Below are 17,806 nucleotides of genomic sequence, written 5' to 3'. Positions count from 1 at the left end.
GTCGTAAAATATACAGAACTTTATTATTGTAAACTGGAAAGGACGTATTAGATTAATATTTTATGGCCATATTTTGAAACATTATTATTTAGATGCTAAACTGTGCAGAACCGTGATTAAAAATTATAGCTTAAAGAAACTTCTGAAAATGAAACACACTCAAAAGAAAAATGTGAATCCAAAAGCATCAGGAAATTATAAGTAAAGGAAGCTGTTGATTTTCTCAAACAAAACACAAAAAGAACTAGGAGCTAATGAATACTGAAGACCACAGCAAATGAACTAAACTCATACTATAACAAAGTTTACCTTCAAAGGCCAAACTTTCTCCAGTAGCGATGCTACCTTCACTGATGTAAAGGGAGAATAATATGCCTGAATCAGTAAGGAAAAAGAAATATATCAGATGTTAGAGGTTAGTTATTTGTTATATATGCTACTAACTAGCATAAATTAATCTTGTTCATGTTTCATTATTGAAAAAATTTGTTAATTGCTTTTCCAGAATATTAATTTGTTAACCATGTTATAAATTTGATAAACATAATCTCATGAAGTGAAAGAAAGGTTTAAAGTTGGGTTCAATATCATAATAAATACTTCATGTTGAAGGAGATAAGATGAAAAACGTAAATTCAAGTTGCCATTTTTTTTAATGGAAACCGGGAGATGATACAGTTAAACAAGAAGTGATAAGGAATATTTCAAGCTAAAGAGATGAGAGGATGATTCCATAAAAATAGGAAAAAACTGCCACTCAAATTTTAAATTCAGCCCTATCTATCTGTAACATGTTTGAAATTATTTTCTTGTATTTTATCCCTGTATTTTAGCAACAATCACGGACAAACCTCGTTAAATTCTAGTGTTCTATTTGTTGCTATATTCAATAGTTTTGTCGGGTATATTTGTAGTGGTGTTAGTGATGTATTGTGCTATTAAATACATGTCTAGGAAAAATTTGTCTTAGGAGTCTGGGTCTTAAGTGAAACCGCTTGTGACCCCTCCGGTCTTTGCTGGGTTTTTTCTTGGTGCAATTTCTGGTAAAATTATTCACGCACTATTTACCTATACAGGTATTGTTTATCTATACAATATTATTCACGGTGAAGTTGAATTTTAGGAAAATAACCCAATTTTCCCAACAGTAACCACTCAATAATTGAATACTATAATGTTTTGATTGAGTTGTGGCAGGAGATGGAGTGAAATTAGTTGAGTGCGCTCTGAAGATGGAGTGAAGTACAACAAGATGTTGGAGAAAGAACAAGTGTTAGACTTTCTCCATGGACTCAACACTAACCTAGATGAGGTTTGCGGCAGGTTGCTAGGAACCAAACCATTTCCCTCTATATGAGAGGCATTTGCAAAAGTAAGATGAGAGGAAAGTCAAAAGGTAATGTTGAGTTCATTTTCTACCAATAACAGTAACACTCAAAATTCAACCCTTGCTACTTTAAAAAATGAAAACTACAACATCATCACGTGGTGAATCCCAATGAGACAAACAATGGTGCGATCGATGTAATAAACCTTATCATACAAGAGAAACTTGCTAGAAGATCTATGGCAAACCAACAAACTGGAAGCCCAAAACTCAAAGGAAAGTCACTCAATCAGCCTATGCAGTAGATTTTGAAGTGGGAAGGACAACTAACCTGACTTTGACCATGGATCAAATGGAACTTCTACAACAGGTACTAAATCAGACAAGAGTGTCAAAATCATCTTATTCAACAAAACTCCCTAAACCAACGACATCCCTTGCAAAACAAAGTACCTCACACCAGCTTCTCCTCTATAAAAAAAACTTACTATAGATATTTGGATTGTAAATACAGGTGCCTCAGATCATATGACAAGTTCAATTAATGCATTGTTAATGAAGAAAGAGCTTCAAGGCACTAATAGAAAGAAACACGAGAAAAGAAAGAGAAAAGGAAACGATCTTGCTGAATGAATTTTTCTGAAAATGAATAGAAGATTATAGAAATGAAGGTATATCTGAATATTTATATTCTCAGCTATCCTTAATAACAACTTTGCAACTTGCAATAGCAAGTTATAACTACCTAACCAATTCTACAACTAATATAACAGCACAACAACTTACAATATCAAATACAATCGTGGCACAATGTAAAGAGAAATACACATAACAAAATTAATCAACATTATTTTTCTTCTACATTCCCCCTCAAATCAGTTGCAGTAGGGCTAAAATATATAGGTGATAGCTTGAAACCAAGTTTGGCATATAAAAACAGAAACCTATCTCTCAATAAGCTTTTAATGAAAATATCAGTCACTTGATAAAGAGTAGGGACATATATGATCTCAACTTCACCATTCTCCACCTTCTCTCAAACAAAATGACATCAATCTTAATATGCTTAGTGCGTGAATAAAACACAAGATTCTCAGCTATACTTTTTGATGCTAGGTTATCACTCCATATAACTAGAATTTTAACACATGGATAACCTAATTTAGAAAACAATGACTTCAGCCATAAAATTTTAGCAACACCCTGTGCAACAACCCTATATTCGACTTCTCCAACAGACCTAGCTACCACAGATTGTTTCCTCGAGCCCCAAACTAACAAATTCTTACTAAGAAAAACACACAACCCACTAGTAGACCTTCTAGTAACTTTACAACCAACATAGCCAACATCAATATAAACAGTTAGAGACAAATCACCAGGAGAAGGCGCAAACAATAAACCTAGACCAACTGTTTCCTTAAGATACCAAAGTAGTCTTTTGCAAGCTAGCCAATGTTTTTGTTTTGGGGAGGATAGAAACTGACTTAGTTTATTCACCACAAAAGCAATATCTAGCCTGGCGTATGTCAAATATTGAAGAGAACCAATGATGGATCTATAAAGGGATGGATCAGAAAATGGTTCACCCTCATCAATTAAAGAGACTCCCAAATTTACTGGTGTAGTACAGGCTTGCGGTCTTACATTGCTTCCTTTTCAACAGATCTATAGTATACTTTGATTGAGTAAGATATATCCCACAGCCATCTCTATGAGCTTCAAACCTTAGGAAGTAGTTCATTGATCCTAGTGTTTTGAGAGCAAAATAAGTATCAAAATCTCGAATACAAGACTGAAGAGCTATAGGATCAGAATCAGTAATAAGAATGTCATCAACATAGACAAGAATGAACAAAACATATTGAGAGGTCTTCTTGATAAAGAGAGAAGCATAAAAAACAGCTCTTGTAAAACCCTAACCTTGTAAGGCAGTCTTTAATTTTGTATACCAAGCTCAAGGAGCTTGTTTAAGACCATATAGAAACTTTTCCAATCTACAAATATGAGAAGGGAACTGTGGGCTTACAAAACTTTCAGGCTGTAACATATAAACTGTTTCAGTTAAGTCCCTATTAAGAAAGGCATTATTGACATCCACTTGCTGAATATCCCGACCAAAAGTAATAGCCAAAGAGAATAAAACCTGAATAGTGGGTGCCTTAATTACAGGACTAAAGGTTTCAGCATAGTCAATTCCAAGAGTTTGAAGGAATCCCTTAGCCACTAACCGGGTTTTATACTTGAGAATAGAGTCATCAGGATTATACTTCACTCAAAACACCCATTTGCAGTCAATGAGGTTTATATCAAAGGAGAAGGGAACTAGATCCCATGTGTCATTATACTACAAGGCAAAGAACTCCTCTTGCATAGCTCTAACCCAATGAGAATCTAAGAGAGCCTCATGAACTGAAGTAGGCTCTAGGGTACTCACTAAAGCATGAGGGGAAGTGGCAACAAGCTGTTTGGATTTAAATCTTGTAATCATAGGATGAATAGAAGGGGCTGGAGAAGCTTTAGGTTTGGGTAAAACAGGCTAAACAGGCTGTTGAACAGAAGAAGCAACCAAGTGAGAATTAGAAGAAGAAGTGTCAACATAAGAAGGAGTGGATAAGGTAGGGATAGAGGGTTGAGATACCTGAGCAAAAGAAGAACTAGAGAAGAATGAAGGTGAGGAATGAAGAAATACAGTAGAAAAACCACCAAAACTTAACTTAGATGAAGAAAAAGAGCAAGAAGAAGATGGAAACAAGATAGGAAAGGGATACTCATCAAGATTAAATTGCACATGTCGAGAAACATAAACTCTACTTGGTGGATGTAAACATTTGTAATCGGCTTGAACATGATTATCTCCAAGAAACACACACTTGGTTGAATGAAAATCAAATTTGCGCTTGTTATAAGGTCTAAGAGAAGGAATGATGCGAATCAGGTTGATAAAGCCACACAAGATCCGTTAAGCATCCATGGAGGTCCAATAACAAGGTCAAGAACCAAGAAAATGAAGGAAGCATTAAATGAGCTCACCTCAAATTCAGACTTTGTTCAAGACTATAATTTGCCTGAATTGAGTATTCAAGAGGGTCCGTGCTTTGTCAATGTTATCCAAGCTTCTTAATGTAATTTGAAGAGATCTTACGAAGAAACAAACAAGGCATTATCAAATTTGCCCAAATTGGTGGTTGATTGATTGATTGCCACAATTGATGGCTAATTGATTGATTGCCCAAATTGGTGGTTGATTGTCCAAATTAGTGGGATGATTGATTGATTGGTTGGATGAATGTTTGACCACTTCTTTTATCTTGTTTTTCTACTTTGTGGTTATATAAGCCAATGTAACCCTATGAGGAATGCACTTTTGAACAATACTAATAGTGAGTTTTCTTTTTGGTTTTTCAATGAACTATTCCGAACTTATCAAGATTTCATCTTGTAGCGTTCATTCCTGACTTATCACTCACAATCAATGTTTTAAAAACCAGACCGAAGAGAAAACCAAACTATTAATTGGGTCACGGGTCAGTTGGTCCAACCAATTAGACTGGAGTGGTCTGACCAGATGATGTCATATATATATATTTTATAAATAAATAATATATATTAAATATATATTTTAATATATATTTAAAATACTAATATTCTATATATTATTATGAGAAATGTTATTATTAACTAATATATAACTAATATTTTATATATAATTGTTATATATGTTATTACAGAATTAATTAATAATTAAAAATTTAAAAATGAGGGGGGGGGGGGGGTGAAAAAAATCGGGGTCAATCCGGTTTCTAGTTCACCGGTCCAACTGGATTTTACCCGGGTTGAAAGACATTTGACTTTTTAAGTTAAACCAGACCGGATAGGCCACTGGTTCCTAGTTAAACCGGTCCGATTTTTAAAACATTGCTCACAATCCTTCTCTTCTATCTTGAGTGTGGCATCAACCCTAACCTTCTTATACCTTGGTTCTTATCTCTTTATAGATAACGGGTTAAGGTCCTTTGTTTTGCTCATTTTGAATCTGTTTTAGAACGATCCTTGTCAAAGGAACCATTTTGAGCGTCGGGTCTCACCTTAGCTTGTGGGGTTTGTATCAAGAAAAGCAAGCACAGCCAAAGGGTTGGAGAATCAAGTAATTGGGCTGTTTGTGATAAAGCAATTCAAAGGGAGAGTGAAAATAAAGAGAAGATGGTAATAGGTTTATAGTGTAGACAACAGTCTGAAATGCTTTTAGCCAAAATTGCAAGGGCATGTGAGCATGGGCTAATAATGTAAGACCCATCTTAGCTATATGCCTATACTTTCTTTCAGCCACAACATTCTATAGGTATGTATGAGGGCATGTAAATCTAGGCTGAATGCCATGATCACGAAGGTAAGGCAAAAAGGCTTAAAACTCTCCACCATTATTAGTTTGTATAGCCTTAAATTTGGACTGGCATTGTAATTTAGCAAACTTGTGAAAGGTTATAAAGGTGGCCAATGCATCAAATTTTAGTTTCAATGGATATAGACATGTATATCTAGTATAGGCATCAACAAAAATGATATAATACCTATTTCTTTCTGTGGAGACAACAGGAGATGGACCCCACATATCAGAGTAAATTAATTCTAAAAGTTTCTTTGCTATGATTTTACAATTTGAAAAATGAAGCTAATGTAATTTTCCAATTTTGCAAGTCACAAAAGGAAAAATAAGAACTTGAACAGGGAATATGAATTTTATGCAAAATAAACTGCAATACACTAAAAGAAGGATGCCCCAATCTTGCATGCCACTGCTGGCATACATTGTTATTTTGGGCAACATTTACAGAAGAAGACAGTTCATGAGAAAATGAAATATGTCGTTTACATTTATTCAAAGAAGAAACACTGGTGGTAAAAGCCTTAGGCTTGACAGATGAAAAAGACTTGGACACAGCATGACCAAATGTTGGAGCCAACTGATAAAGTCCATCTTTTAAGGAGTCCTCGAAATAGCACTAGCCCGGTATCCTTGTCCTCAACCAAACAAGAATTAAAATGAAATTTAGCAACAACATTATTATCTCTTGTAAACTGAGAAACACTAATAAAATTTTTCTTCATATGAGGAACATGAAGAACATTGGACAAGGAAAGGATAGAAGTAGGATTTGTTTTGAGTATATTGTTGACAAAGACCAACATTGGAAATAGGAAGTCTCTTACCATTTCCAACTGCAACTTTGTCAACACCATTATATGGAGAATATAGGGACAGATTGTTAAGGCTTGAAGTAAAGTGATTTGTTGCTCTAGAATCAACAAACCACGAAGGTTCCCCATGATAGGAAGGTAAAGAGGATTGAGATGGAGTTTATGAAGTGTGAGGCAAATTGCCATAGTGAGCCCCTTGTATAGAACCTACTTCACTCAAAAAGACCTCATTAGAATCACTAGGTACAACTAGATAGGCTTGTGGATCAGACTATGCCACATTACTAGGTCTTCCAAAATTTTGGCTAGGACTACTTTGAGAATTTCTATAAAACCTATGGTAACACTTATCAACAAAGTGACCAGGTTTTCCACATAACTGGCAATAGACTCTCCTAGCATTAGACCTGCCACGTCCTCTTCCTCCTCTATTCATGTAACCACCTCCTCTTGGAATAAAACATCGTCTATTATGTACAAGTCCATTTCCATTTTTAAACCAATATGAAGCAACATTAGCATGCATAGATGATGATGCAGTAGTATCAAAATTAAGAGCAGAAGAAATTGAAACATTCTTAGCAACCAACCTTTGCTCATGCATCAACAAAAGATACTGAACATTTTCTAGGTTTATGTCATCCATTTGATAAGTAATGAGACTAACCACGATCTCATAGTCAATATCAAGACCATTTAGAATGGCTAGCAACAAATCCTTATCATTAAGAGGTTCTCCAATGGCTGCAAGTGCACCTCTTTATCAATTGTGGAAAATAACCAACTGAGAAGTAAATGATCTGACCTGATCCAATTGAGGTAATCGGGATTGACAACCTGAGAGTCAGATTCAGTGGAGGCTGGATCAGAAATATACTTCACTGGCGGCGAGGATTTGTTGATGAATGGAAGCAAATCAAATGCTCTAATCGTCACCAAGATCTGCGCCTTCCAGAAGAGGTAATTGCTGGTATCCAGCTTGATAGGAATGTAATTGAAGGCATTAGCAACCTCAAAGAAGTCGGATAGTGAGGCCGATGACAAAGAAGAGGAGGAACGATGCAGAGAAGAAGAACTGCATTCTTGATTGGAAGCCATGGTCATTTGTCTAGGGCTCTAATACCATGAAGCAAGAGCTTCAAGGCACTAACAGAAAGAAACATGAGAAAAGAGAGAGAAAAGGAAACGATCTTGCTGAATGAATTTTACTGAAAATGAATAGAAGATTACAGAAATGAAGGTATAGCTGAATATTTATATTCAGCTATCCTTAATAACAGCTTTGCAACTTGCAACAGCAAGTTATAACTGCCTAACCAATCCTACAGCTAATATACCAGCACAACAGCTTACAATAACAAATACAACCGTGGCACAATGTAAAGAGAAATACACATAACAAAATTAATCAACATTATTTCCTTCTACAGTCAACCTATAAGAAATGTGGTAGGGATATAACAGTCTTAAGTATAATTATCTATTCAGGTATTGGCACTGAAAGGTTCCAAGTTCAACATCAATTCCCATGTGGCCAACTAGTAGATGCTAACTTAAAGTAAATGGAAGCATAAATAATCAGATAATGCTGACTGTCCAGTAAGGCAGTAGCAGATGTGTGCGCTAATTCAGGATTCCTCATTTGAATAAAAAGTGTGCAGGTTACTGGATAAGGAAAGAAATATGTTGGTTAACATATATCACCTGTTTATGGCTTTGAAAAGCAGTAGATGATCTTCCCCCACGAAGATCCCACATGTGTATGATTCCATTCTTGCAAGCCCCAAAAATGATCTAAAAATAGGTAAATAAAATATAGACATCAAGTCAAGCACATAATGATGAGGAAACATGGCGGCACAAATTACAATGGGCAGAAAATGGTTTATATTAGTCATTTAAAAGAAATAGTTCAATATAATTTACCACAGGATATGCATAGAATTAGACTTGTATATTTTGACATGAAAGGTTCATCTCAACTAGAAACCTGATCTTCTTCAGCTAATTGGATACTATTGAGTGTGCTGTTTGAAGTAGTTGTGATCTCAAGACATGGAAGGTCACTCATTCTTCTATCCCATACATTTATAATGCCATTTGTATCAGAAGCAAGAACCCTAATGAAACATAAACATAAGAAAAAAGTCAATAAATTAGCAAAACCAATTGATCCAAAAAAAAATTCATGAAAGAAGAAATCAACAATGCTAAGTATTAATAAAAGAATAATTTATAATAACCTTTGAGCCTTGGATTAGAGACAAATTAGAGCAAGCATTTGCTAGTTAAAGCTAGGTAGAGAAGGCTGCAGTTTTTTTGAGGGTCCATTTGTTACTCTTATTGCCTAAAATAAAAAAAGTCGGACTTCAGTGTTCCATCAATAACAGAGCAAGCGTACAAAGTAGATTACTGAAATTTCCAACTAAAATGTGTTTTGATTAAAGAACATGACTTATTTATGAACACATATTAAGAAAGATGAGTAAGCTTGTACGAATCCAAACACAATTTGAAGAAATTGAATAAATAGGTTCAGTACGCAATGACACCCCCAAAAGATTCCCAAATTCAATAACTGCTGAGGTCAAATATAATATAATAGAGAAAAAAATCCTACATTTACTGACCACCCACAAGTTCAATTGGATTAAATTTCTAATATTCCCTCCTCACGTGACTGGAAGGTCACAAGTTCAAGTTGTGAAAACAACCTCTTTGCAAAAAATCAAGGAGAAGGCTACTTACAAATATGACCCTTCCTAGATCCTTGCAAAGCAAGGAGCCTCATGCAGTGACATCCTTTACCACTATTATTTTTACTAATAGTTTCAACGATACAGAACAACTTTACTTTGTATATGTTGAAAGTCACCATTAGCATATGTTGGAGAGTTAAAAGACAAAGACATCAAGCTTCACCCGAGAAGATAAAGAAGAGAAGTTGATGGAGATAAAGATGTAAAGAGATAAAGAAGAAATCAAGATAAAAAGATAAGGATGTTCCTTAAATCAGATAAGGAAATCCTATAGTCCTAATCCTAATTTGAAAGTATGTTGTTGTAATATAAAACCTAAATTATAGGAGTTTTTCTAGGAGATTTTTGTATATATTTGCATCTCACGGATTAATGAATTCATGGAAGTTATTTCCTCCTATTAAGAACTTCCACTCAGTTTTTTTTTCCGTGGTATCAGAGCCACAATTTCGTGGCAAGAGTTCCTACCTTTTCTCCTCTTCCTACAGTCTTTAGACTCGTTTAAGCTTACGATATGGCTGAAAATCAAACAGCAAGTGATGCTTCAACCAATTTACCTCCTCCAACAAGAAATACTAAAGTTCAATCGTCTCCAATCACTCTAGACAGCCATTCCCCCCAGAGCACTCAGCATAAACTGAATGGAACCAACTTTAGAGAATGATTCCAGTCAATTTTGTTACTAATCCGGGAAAAGGGCAAGGTTGGTTACCTAACAAGGACAGTCTCTAAGCCAAGCACAGATTCAGCCAACTACGGTGTGTGGGAGGCTGAAAACTCAATTGTGATGGCATGGCTGGTCAATTCTATGGAACCAAGAATTGGAAGGACTTATCTATTCTATAAGACAGCTCAAGAGATATGGGAAGTCATGCAAGAGATCTACTCAAGACATGGAGAATACAGCCCAAAGTTTTCAGATTCTGTCTATAATTCGAACAACAAGGCAAGGTAATAGCTCAATCACTGAATATTACAATACTTTAATTGAGTTGTGGCAAGAGATGGATTTATTCCATGAGATTAAATGGGAATGTGTTGGAGATGAGAATAAATATGAAAAGATGGTAGAAAAAGAAAAGAGTGTTTGATTTTTTGCATGGCCTCAATGCTGATCTTGATGAAATTAGAGAGTGGTTGCTTGGAACCGAACCCTTTCCATCAATAAGGGAAGTCCCCTCGAACGAGAAGCTATGGTGTGAGCACTGCAACAAGCCTTATCACACCAAGGATACTTGCTGGAAAATACATGAACCAACAAATTGGAAGCCAAGAAATCAGAGAAAAGGAAATCAAACAGCCTATGGGGACAAGTGGAAATAGAAAAATCAACAAATCTAACTTCATTTGCAGATCAGTTGGAGATCCTACAACAACTATTGAGTCAAACAAAGAATGACCAAACCCAAGGCAACAGAAGGCCCTAACCCAGTAGTGTCTCTTGCTAAACAAGGTACACCTAGACTCTCTCTAATCTCCTTCGAATTTCCTATAGATTGTTAGATAATCGACACCAATGCTTCTGATCACATGACTGGATCTCCTGAGGTATCATCAGTCTATGAACCTTGTTCTCAATGGCTGGCGATACTACTACCATAGCTCAAGGGACAGGCATAGCAAGTGTGGCTAGTCTAAATTTGAAGTCAATCCTATATGCTCCTAATTTAAAGTGCAATCTACTATCAGTGAGTAAATTAAACAAAGAAGAAAAGTGCCTGGTGACATTTTTTCCTTCTTATTGTGAATTTCAAGACCTATCTTCAAGGAAGACAATTGGCAATGCTAAGGAAAAGGGAGGCCTCTATTATATAACAAAGCATGGACAACCCCTTGGATCTAGGTCACAAATCCAATTCTTCTTGTCTACAATTTCAGTTTCTGAACCTATGTTATGCCATTAGCATTTAGGGCACCCTAGTTTTAGTTATTTTAAAGTTTTGTATTCCCATCTTTTCATTAATAAAAGAAGCCATTTGTTTCATTGTGAACAGTGCATCCTTGCTAAACAAACTAGAAGCTCTCATCCCTCGCATGAATATAAACCTACAAAACCCTTTTATCTTATTCATAATGACATTTGGGGACCAACAAGGACTCCCAATTTGACTAACACTCGATGGTTCATTACATTTATAGATGACCATACAATGGTTAGTTGGTTGTTCCTAATAAAAGACAAATCTGAAGCCTATGTTGTGTTTAAGAGGTTTCACCAAATGATAAGCAATGTTTTCCAAGCCTTAATCCATGTTTTAAGATTGGATAATGGGAAGGAATATTTTTCCAATGATTTTAGTCATTATCTAGCTAAACATGGCATTATTCATCAAATTTTATGCCCTTACAATCCTTAACAAAATGGGGTGACAGAAAGAAAAAACCGTCACCTCCTTGAAACTGCAAGGGCATGACACGACCTCAACTAGAGGGTCGATCAATTAAGTAATTTTTGAAGAATTACCAAGAAAAGAACAGAATGTGGAAGAAGAATTGATAGGTTGAGAAAGAAGGAGACGGAAAAGAGATAGAACAAAGAGAGAGAATTCGACAGAGATAGAACGGGAGGAGAATTGAAGAGGGATTCTCTTATTCCAAAGATCTTTCTACTATTACACCAGCCTCCTTATAGGCTCTCTTCTAATTATCCTGCAACTCCCTAACAACATATAACTAACCTTTATAACTCCCTAACAGCTTACAACAACCCCTTGTTAGTTACATTAGTTATAGCCCCAATTGTCCTTTATACCCCTAGGTTCGTAATAGGGCACTTATGTTTACAAGCTTGGTTCCAAATCCATACTGGGGTGAAGCTGTTCATACATCCTCCTATCTTATTAACCGACTCCCATCCAAAGTTCTTGGCTTCAAAACCCCTTTGAGTGTCCTCCTTGATTTCTATCCCCATCACACTAGGGTGCTAAACTCTGTCTCCTAAAGTGTTTGGATGCACTGTGTTTGTTCATAAACATCAGCCTTCTCAATCCAAACCTGAACCTAAAGCTCTCAAACGCATATTCATTGGCTATTCTCCTACTCAACAAGGATACAAATGCTACCACTCTTCTACCTGAAAATTTATCATATCTTGTGATGTATCCTTAATAGAAAATCAACCATTTTTCTACACCAGTTCTCTGCAGGGGCAAGTACCTAATGCTGAGGAACAATGGGATTCCACTTTGTCTCTACCTATGATCTCAAATTCAGAAACTCATCTTGCTAATGAATTAGCCCTTGACCATCAACCTTTAATTCAAACTTCAGTACCTAATTCAGGGGGAGATCAAGAAGATCAAAATCAAGACAATCCAGCTTCTGATAAACCTCTTTTGGAATATTCTAGAAGGCCTCATGGCCTTGTGCCCCTCAGCCAAACCCATTGTCAAATCTGGAGGTATGTCCAGAAACTAATAATAATGGAAGCATGGAAAGGTTGGAAACTGTTGAGTTATATGGTTATATTTATATAGTCTAGGGTTAATCTTATGTTAGAGCCCATGGCCCATTGTATTTTGTATATATATATAGGTGTATAGTCTATGAATTAATTAAGTGGTATATACATATTAAAAGCTAGGGTTTTCTTCCTAAGCTTCACATTATATCAGAGCCAAAATACAAACCCTAGCAGCCACCATACAAACCCTAGTTGCCGCCGCCGCCCACATCACCGATGACCACCGTCGATCACGTCGCCACCGATCGCCGCAGCCTGTCGTGCCATAGCCATTGCCGCCCACTGCGTTCCCTCCGCTCGCACTACTGGTCTGCAGCGAGTCTTCAGAGTCTGGCCACCGATCACGCACACAGCTACCGCTGTTGTGTTTGCCGACCTCCGATTTGTCGACCCCTAGAGGCCCATCATCGTTGCCGCCGCCACGCGCCGCCTCTCTCGCACTGTTCATAGAGACGTTTTTGCTTCGATCTCTCTCTCCAATACTCCGATCGTAACGCCGTCTTCACCATTAGACTCGCCTCCTTCAATCCATCCCAGTCCCGGTGGTTTCATCGCCATCTGCTGCCATCCGTCGTCGTCGGTCACTAGCATCCACAATTTGTTGATCTTGTTGTAGGGCTCCTTTTTGTCCAACATGGCTGGTACCAATAAATCTAGCTCATTCTCTGATATTCTGTCTCCCTCTCCAGCCATTACTACTGAGAAGTTAATAGGCAGTTCCAATTATATCTCTTGGTCCAAGGAGGTTGAACTATGATGTATGGGTCAAGGTTCACAAGATCACCTAACTACCAAGGCCGAGAATGTGACCACAAATAAAATTGAGTGGCAGAGAGCTAATGCTCTGTTGTGTAGTCTCTTGTGGCAGTCAATTGATTCTTCTCTTCATCCGATCTATACTAACTACACCACGTGCTGTGAATTGTGGGCTCAAGCCAAGGCGCTATACACTAATGACATTCAACATCTGTATTCATTGGTGTCAAGTGAACTAAAACGCGGCCTAGACGGTTGCCTAGGCGCTAGACAGCCGCTGGCTGCTGCAATTATGGCCAAATTGGCCACCTTAGGCACCAGCCCAGCTAATCGGTACCAAGCGGCGCCTAGGCGGCCAAGGCGGACGCCTAGCCGATTATGGCCTAATCGGCCGCGTGAATGGATTAGTATAAATTTATTAGGGTTTTGTTTCCCCTTACCCGTTACCCCTTCTCTCTCGTCGATTTCCCCTTCTCTCTCGCGCACACCGCCACCGACAATCTGTTGCAGAGTTGCCGTCGCCTCTCTCGTGCTCGCACGCCGCCATCGTCTCTTGCAGTTGCAGAGTTGGCGTCGCCACCATCTCGTGCTCGCACACCGTCGCCGTCACCTCTCTCGTGCTTGCTCGCACATCTTCCTCACTCACCCTGCGCCTGCTCTAGTAAGCAGTCAGCAAGCAACAGTTGTTACCTCTCTCGCCAAGTGTTGTTCTTCCTCCGCCAAGTTTTGTTGCGTTGTTCTTCCTCCACAAGTGTTATATTTTGTTATTATTGTATTTTGTTATTATGTCTTTATTTGATTCTATTATTTCTAATGCCTATAAATTGTGTTTTACAAAGTCAAGAGTTTAAACTCTAAATTTAATAATTTACATTAATATTTCATAATCTTTGTTTAATTTATATATATATTTGGGATAATATGAATTTTAATTTGTATGTACATTTAGAATGATATGAATTTTAATTTAAAAAATAGTAGTTTTTCTAAGCCCTGCCTAGGCCGCACATAGGCGACCTAGGCGCTAGGCCCTAGCCTGGTGCTCGACTAGCGCCTAGCGCGTTTTAGAACACTGGTGGTGTTTATTCTGCTCAATTTACGACAATAGGGTCTGTCTCTTCCTGATTTTCTTGGTCGGATGACCTCTATTAAAGATGAATTTCTCCTTGTTACCTATTGATAAGACTGCTGCAGAGGATCTAGCTCAACGAGATAAGTTCTTCATGGTGTGTACTCTTGCTGCCATTGGTCCTGAGCTTGCTCCTCTTCGTGATCAAATTCTTGCTAGTCCTACTGTACCTACTATGGATGAAGTGTATTCTTGTCTTCTTCAGGTTTCATCTGTTCCTACAGTACCTCCCTCTTCTGTAGGTGATCATTCAGTTATGGCTTCACAGATTCAAAGTAGTGGCGAACAGGGAAGAGAACGAGGTAATTGGGGCAAAGGCCCCAAGTGTAACTACTGTCACAAGGGTTTACCCAAACCTAAGGCCTTGATTATGAAGAGACTTTTGCTCCAATTGCCAAGCTTAATTCTATTAGTGGCTGTAAATTTAGATTGGAGGCTACATCAACTGGACATCAAGAATGCATTCCTAAATAAGAAGCTAGAAGAAGAAATATATATGAGGATTCCTCCTAGTTTTGAAACAGAAATCACAAGAGGAAAGGTATGCAAATTAAAGAAGTCCCTATATGGCCTCAAGCAGTCTCCAAGGGCCTGGTTCAAATGATTCAGTAACACTCTTATTCAGCTAGGATACAAACAAGGGCAAGTTGATCATACCCTATTTACAAAAGTTGAAGCCGATGGCAAAAGGACAATCCTTATTGTCTATGTAGATGACATTATCATTACATGGGCTAATGTGCTGGAAATTGAGGAACTAAAAGGGCAATTAAGGACTGCATTTGAAGTTTATGATATGGGAGAATTAAAATACTTCTTGGGAACGGAAGTAGAAAGAAGCAAGGAACGTGTATATATATATATCTCAAAAGAAGTACACACTTGATTTGCTAAAAGAAACAGGTAAACTTGACTATAAACTTGCTAGTATTCCCTTAGAACCTAATTGGAAGAACAAAGAAGACAGCAGAACAGAGTACCAAGTGGACAAGGGAAGGTATTAGTGATTGGTAGGTAAATTGATCTACCTGTCACAAACAAAACCTGACATTGCATATGCAATCAACATAGTGAGTCAATTCATGCATTCTCCAACAAGAAGACATCTTGAAGCTGCATATCATGTTCTAAGGTACCTCAAATGCACCCCCAAGAAAGGACTCTTGTTTAAGAAGAGTCAAGATAAAGGAATAAGAGCATTTGTAAATGCAAATTGGGTAGGTTATGTTGAAGAAATAGATCTACATCTGGATTTTGTACAAAATTATGGGAGAATTTGATAACTTGGAGAAGTAAGAAGCAGTCTGTGATGGCAAGGAGTAGTGCAAAAGCTAAGTATAGGACTATTGCTCAAGGGTTATGTGAAGTAATTTGGGTCGAAAAAATGCTGGAAGACTTACACCTACCAGTACCTTCTCCAAAAATTCTCTATAGTGACAATAAGTCAGCAATTAGCATTGTGAATAATCCAATCCAACATGATTGGATGAAACACGTGAAAATTAACCAATATTTTGTCAAGCAAGAAATAGAGAGAGAAGGTATAAGTCTCACTCATATTTCTATCGAGTGCCAAGAAGCAGATATCCTTACTAAAGCTATGCAAAAGCAAGGTTTTGAATCAATTAGAAGCAAGTTGGGAATGGTGAATATCTATTCACCAACTTGAGGGGGAGTGTTGGAGAGTTAAAAGACAAAGACATCAAGCTTCACCCAAGAGGATAAAGAAGAGAAGTTAATGGAGATAAAGATGTAAAGAGATAAAGAATAAATCAAGATAAAAAGACAAGGATGTTCCTTAAATCAAATAAGGAAATCCTAGAGTAGTCCTAATCTTAATCTGAAAGTATGTTGTTGTAATCTAAAGCCTAAATTATAGGAGTTTTTCTAGGAGATTTTTGTATATATTAGCATCACACCGATTAATGAATTCATGGAAGTTATTTCCTCCTGTTAAGAACTCTCACTCCATTTATTTTTTCAGCATATAACCAGTCCTTGGTGTGTTGAATTGTTAAACACCATCTTATCCAACAACTTAAGCTCTAGATAGGAGCTAACTTTATCTTTTATATTTTACTCTCAACGCATCCCCTCACTAGTGGTTAAGCTTCATTGCATAACTAGTCCAAACACATGCAACTATGTAAATATTGGGTTACTATTGAGGTTAAAACTCTAGACCTTTGCTTGCTTTGATACCATCCTAAATTGTCAACCATCATCTTATCTAAAAGCTTAATGGATAAAGGACTAACTTTATTTTTTATATTATTAAATTTACCCTCAACAGATTGCATTCTGCACAAGGAATAAGAAAATATTTGGTATAGTAACAAAATTACTCTGAATAGCAAGCAAATGACAAACAAATACAAAAATTTATCATAAAAATGAGACAAGGTATATAAAAAACTTGTAGAAATAGTGATAAAACTATTTACTTAAAAAAAATGCTAAGTCAACTGAACTCAGCAAAGCATTGCTCAATTACAATGCATAAACCCATTCAATCTTGATTCCTCCTCAGTATTGTATTTCAGTTTCTCTTGTAAGATCTACTAACATATTAGGTATTAAGTTTTAATCATCATATTTAGACATCAAAACTTGTTCTTGAATTCATAATTTGACATTGCAGCCTGCAGGTTACTGGTACCTTAAAGTCACATGCCAATGTGTCAGCATATTTGCAAAGGGATTCTGCACACTTTCCCAATTTATCCTCTTGGAGCTCTTCTACATTTGTACCAAGAATCAAATAAAGTTTTTTGCTCAAGCTTGATGCAAAGGCTAATTCTCATTTGCCTAGTATTGGGGATTTCATTAGAACTGCATGATTAGTTAAGGTCGGTCATGGTACGAGACTTTACAAAGACTAACTTTTCATTTAATTTGACAAAAATCTAGATGTTATAACATAATTATGAGGAAGGTAGGGAAAGGATCCGCTGTTTGGTCTTAAGAAGAACTAAATGATTTTGTCATATCATGGGCATTTGCAGTATTTAACCCATGAGGTTCTTTGAAAAAATTAGGGAAAAAGAGGAATTCATAGGAACAAGGAGAAAGCTGCTGAAAAGCTAGCTCCATGCAGGATCATGAAAAACAGAGCCAGAAACCATGAGAAAGGTATCCTGGATCCCTTCAGTCCCGAGGTTTATGGCACTCAG

General features: G+C 37.0%; 1 protein-coding gene across 2 annotated transcripts in view; it reads right to left on the bottom strand.

The window, feature by feature from the left end:
* Positions 1 to 17,806, bottom strand: part of LOC127790420 (uncharacterized) — a 131,863-nt gene that overhangs the window by 25,669 nt on the left and 88,388 nt on the right. For both annotated transcript variants that reach the window (XM_052319941.1, XM_052319947.1), the window contains 3 exons: positions 8,517 to 8,646; positions 8,231 to 8,320; positions 310 to 375 (listed from right to left, as the gene is read on the bottom strand). In XM_052319941.1, coding sequence (XP_052175901.1) covers positions 310 to 375; positions 8,231 to 8,320; positions 8,517 to 8,646 — 286 coding nt within the window. The remainder of the gene's footprint in view (positions 1 to 309; positions 376 to 8,230; positions 8,321 to 8,516; positions 8,647 to 17,806) is intronic.

Source organism: Diospyros lotus, chromosome 1 (genome assembly GCF_014633365.1).
Source record: "Diospyros lotus cultivar Yz01 chromosome 1, ASM1463336v1, whole genome shotgun sequence".
NCBI lineage: Eukaryota > Viridiplantae > Streptophyta > Magnoliopsida > Ericales > Ebenaceae > Diospyros > Diospyros lotus.
Note: the sequence above shows the minus strand (reverse complement) of the source record. Positions and strands in the feature narration are given on the sequence as shown.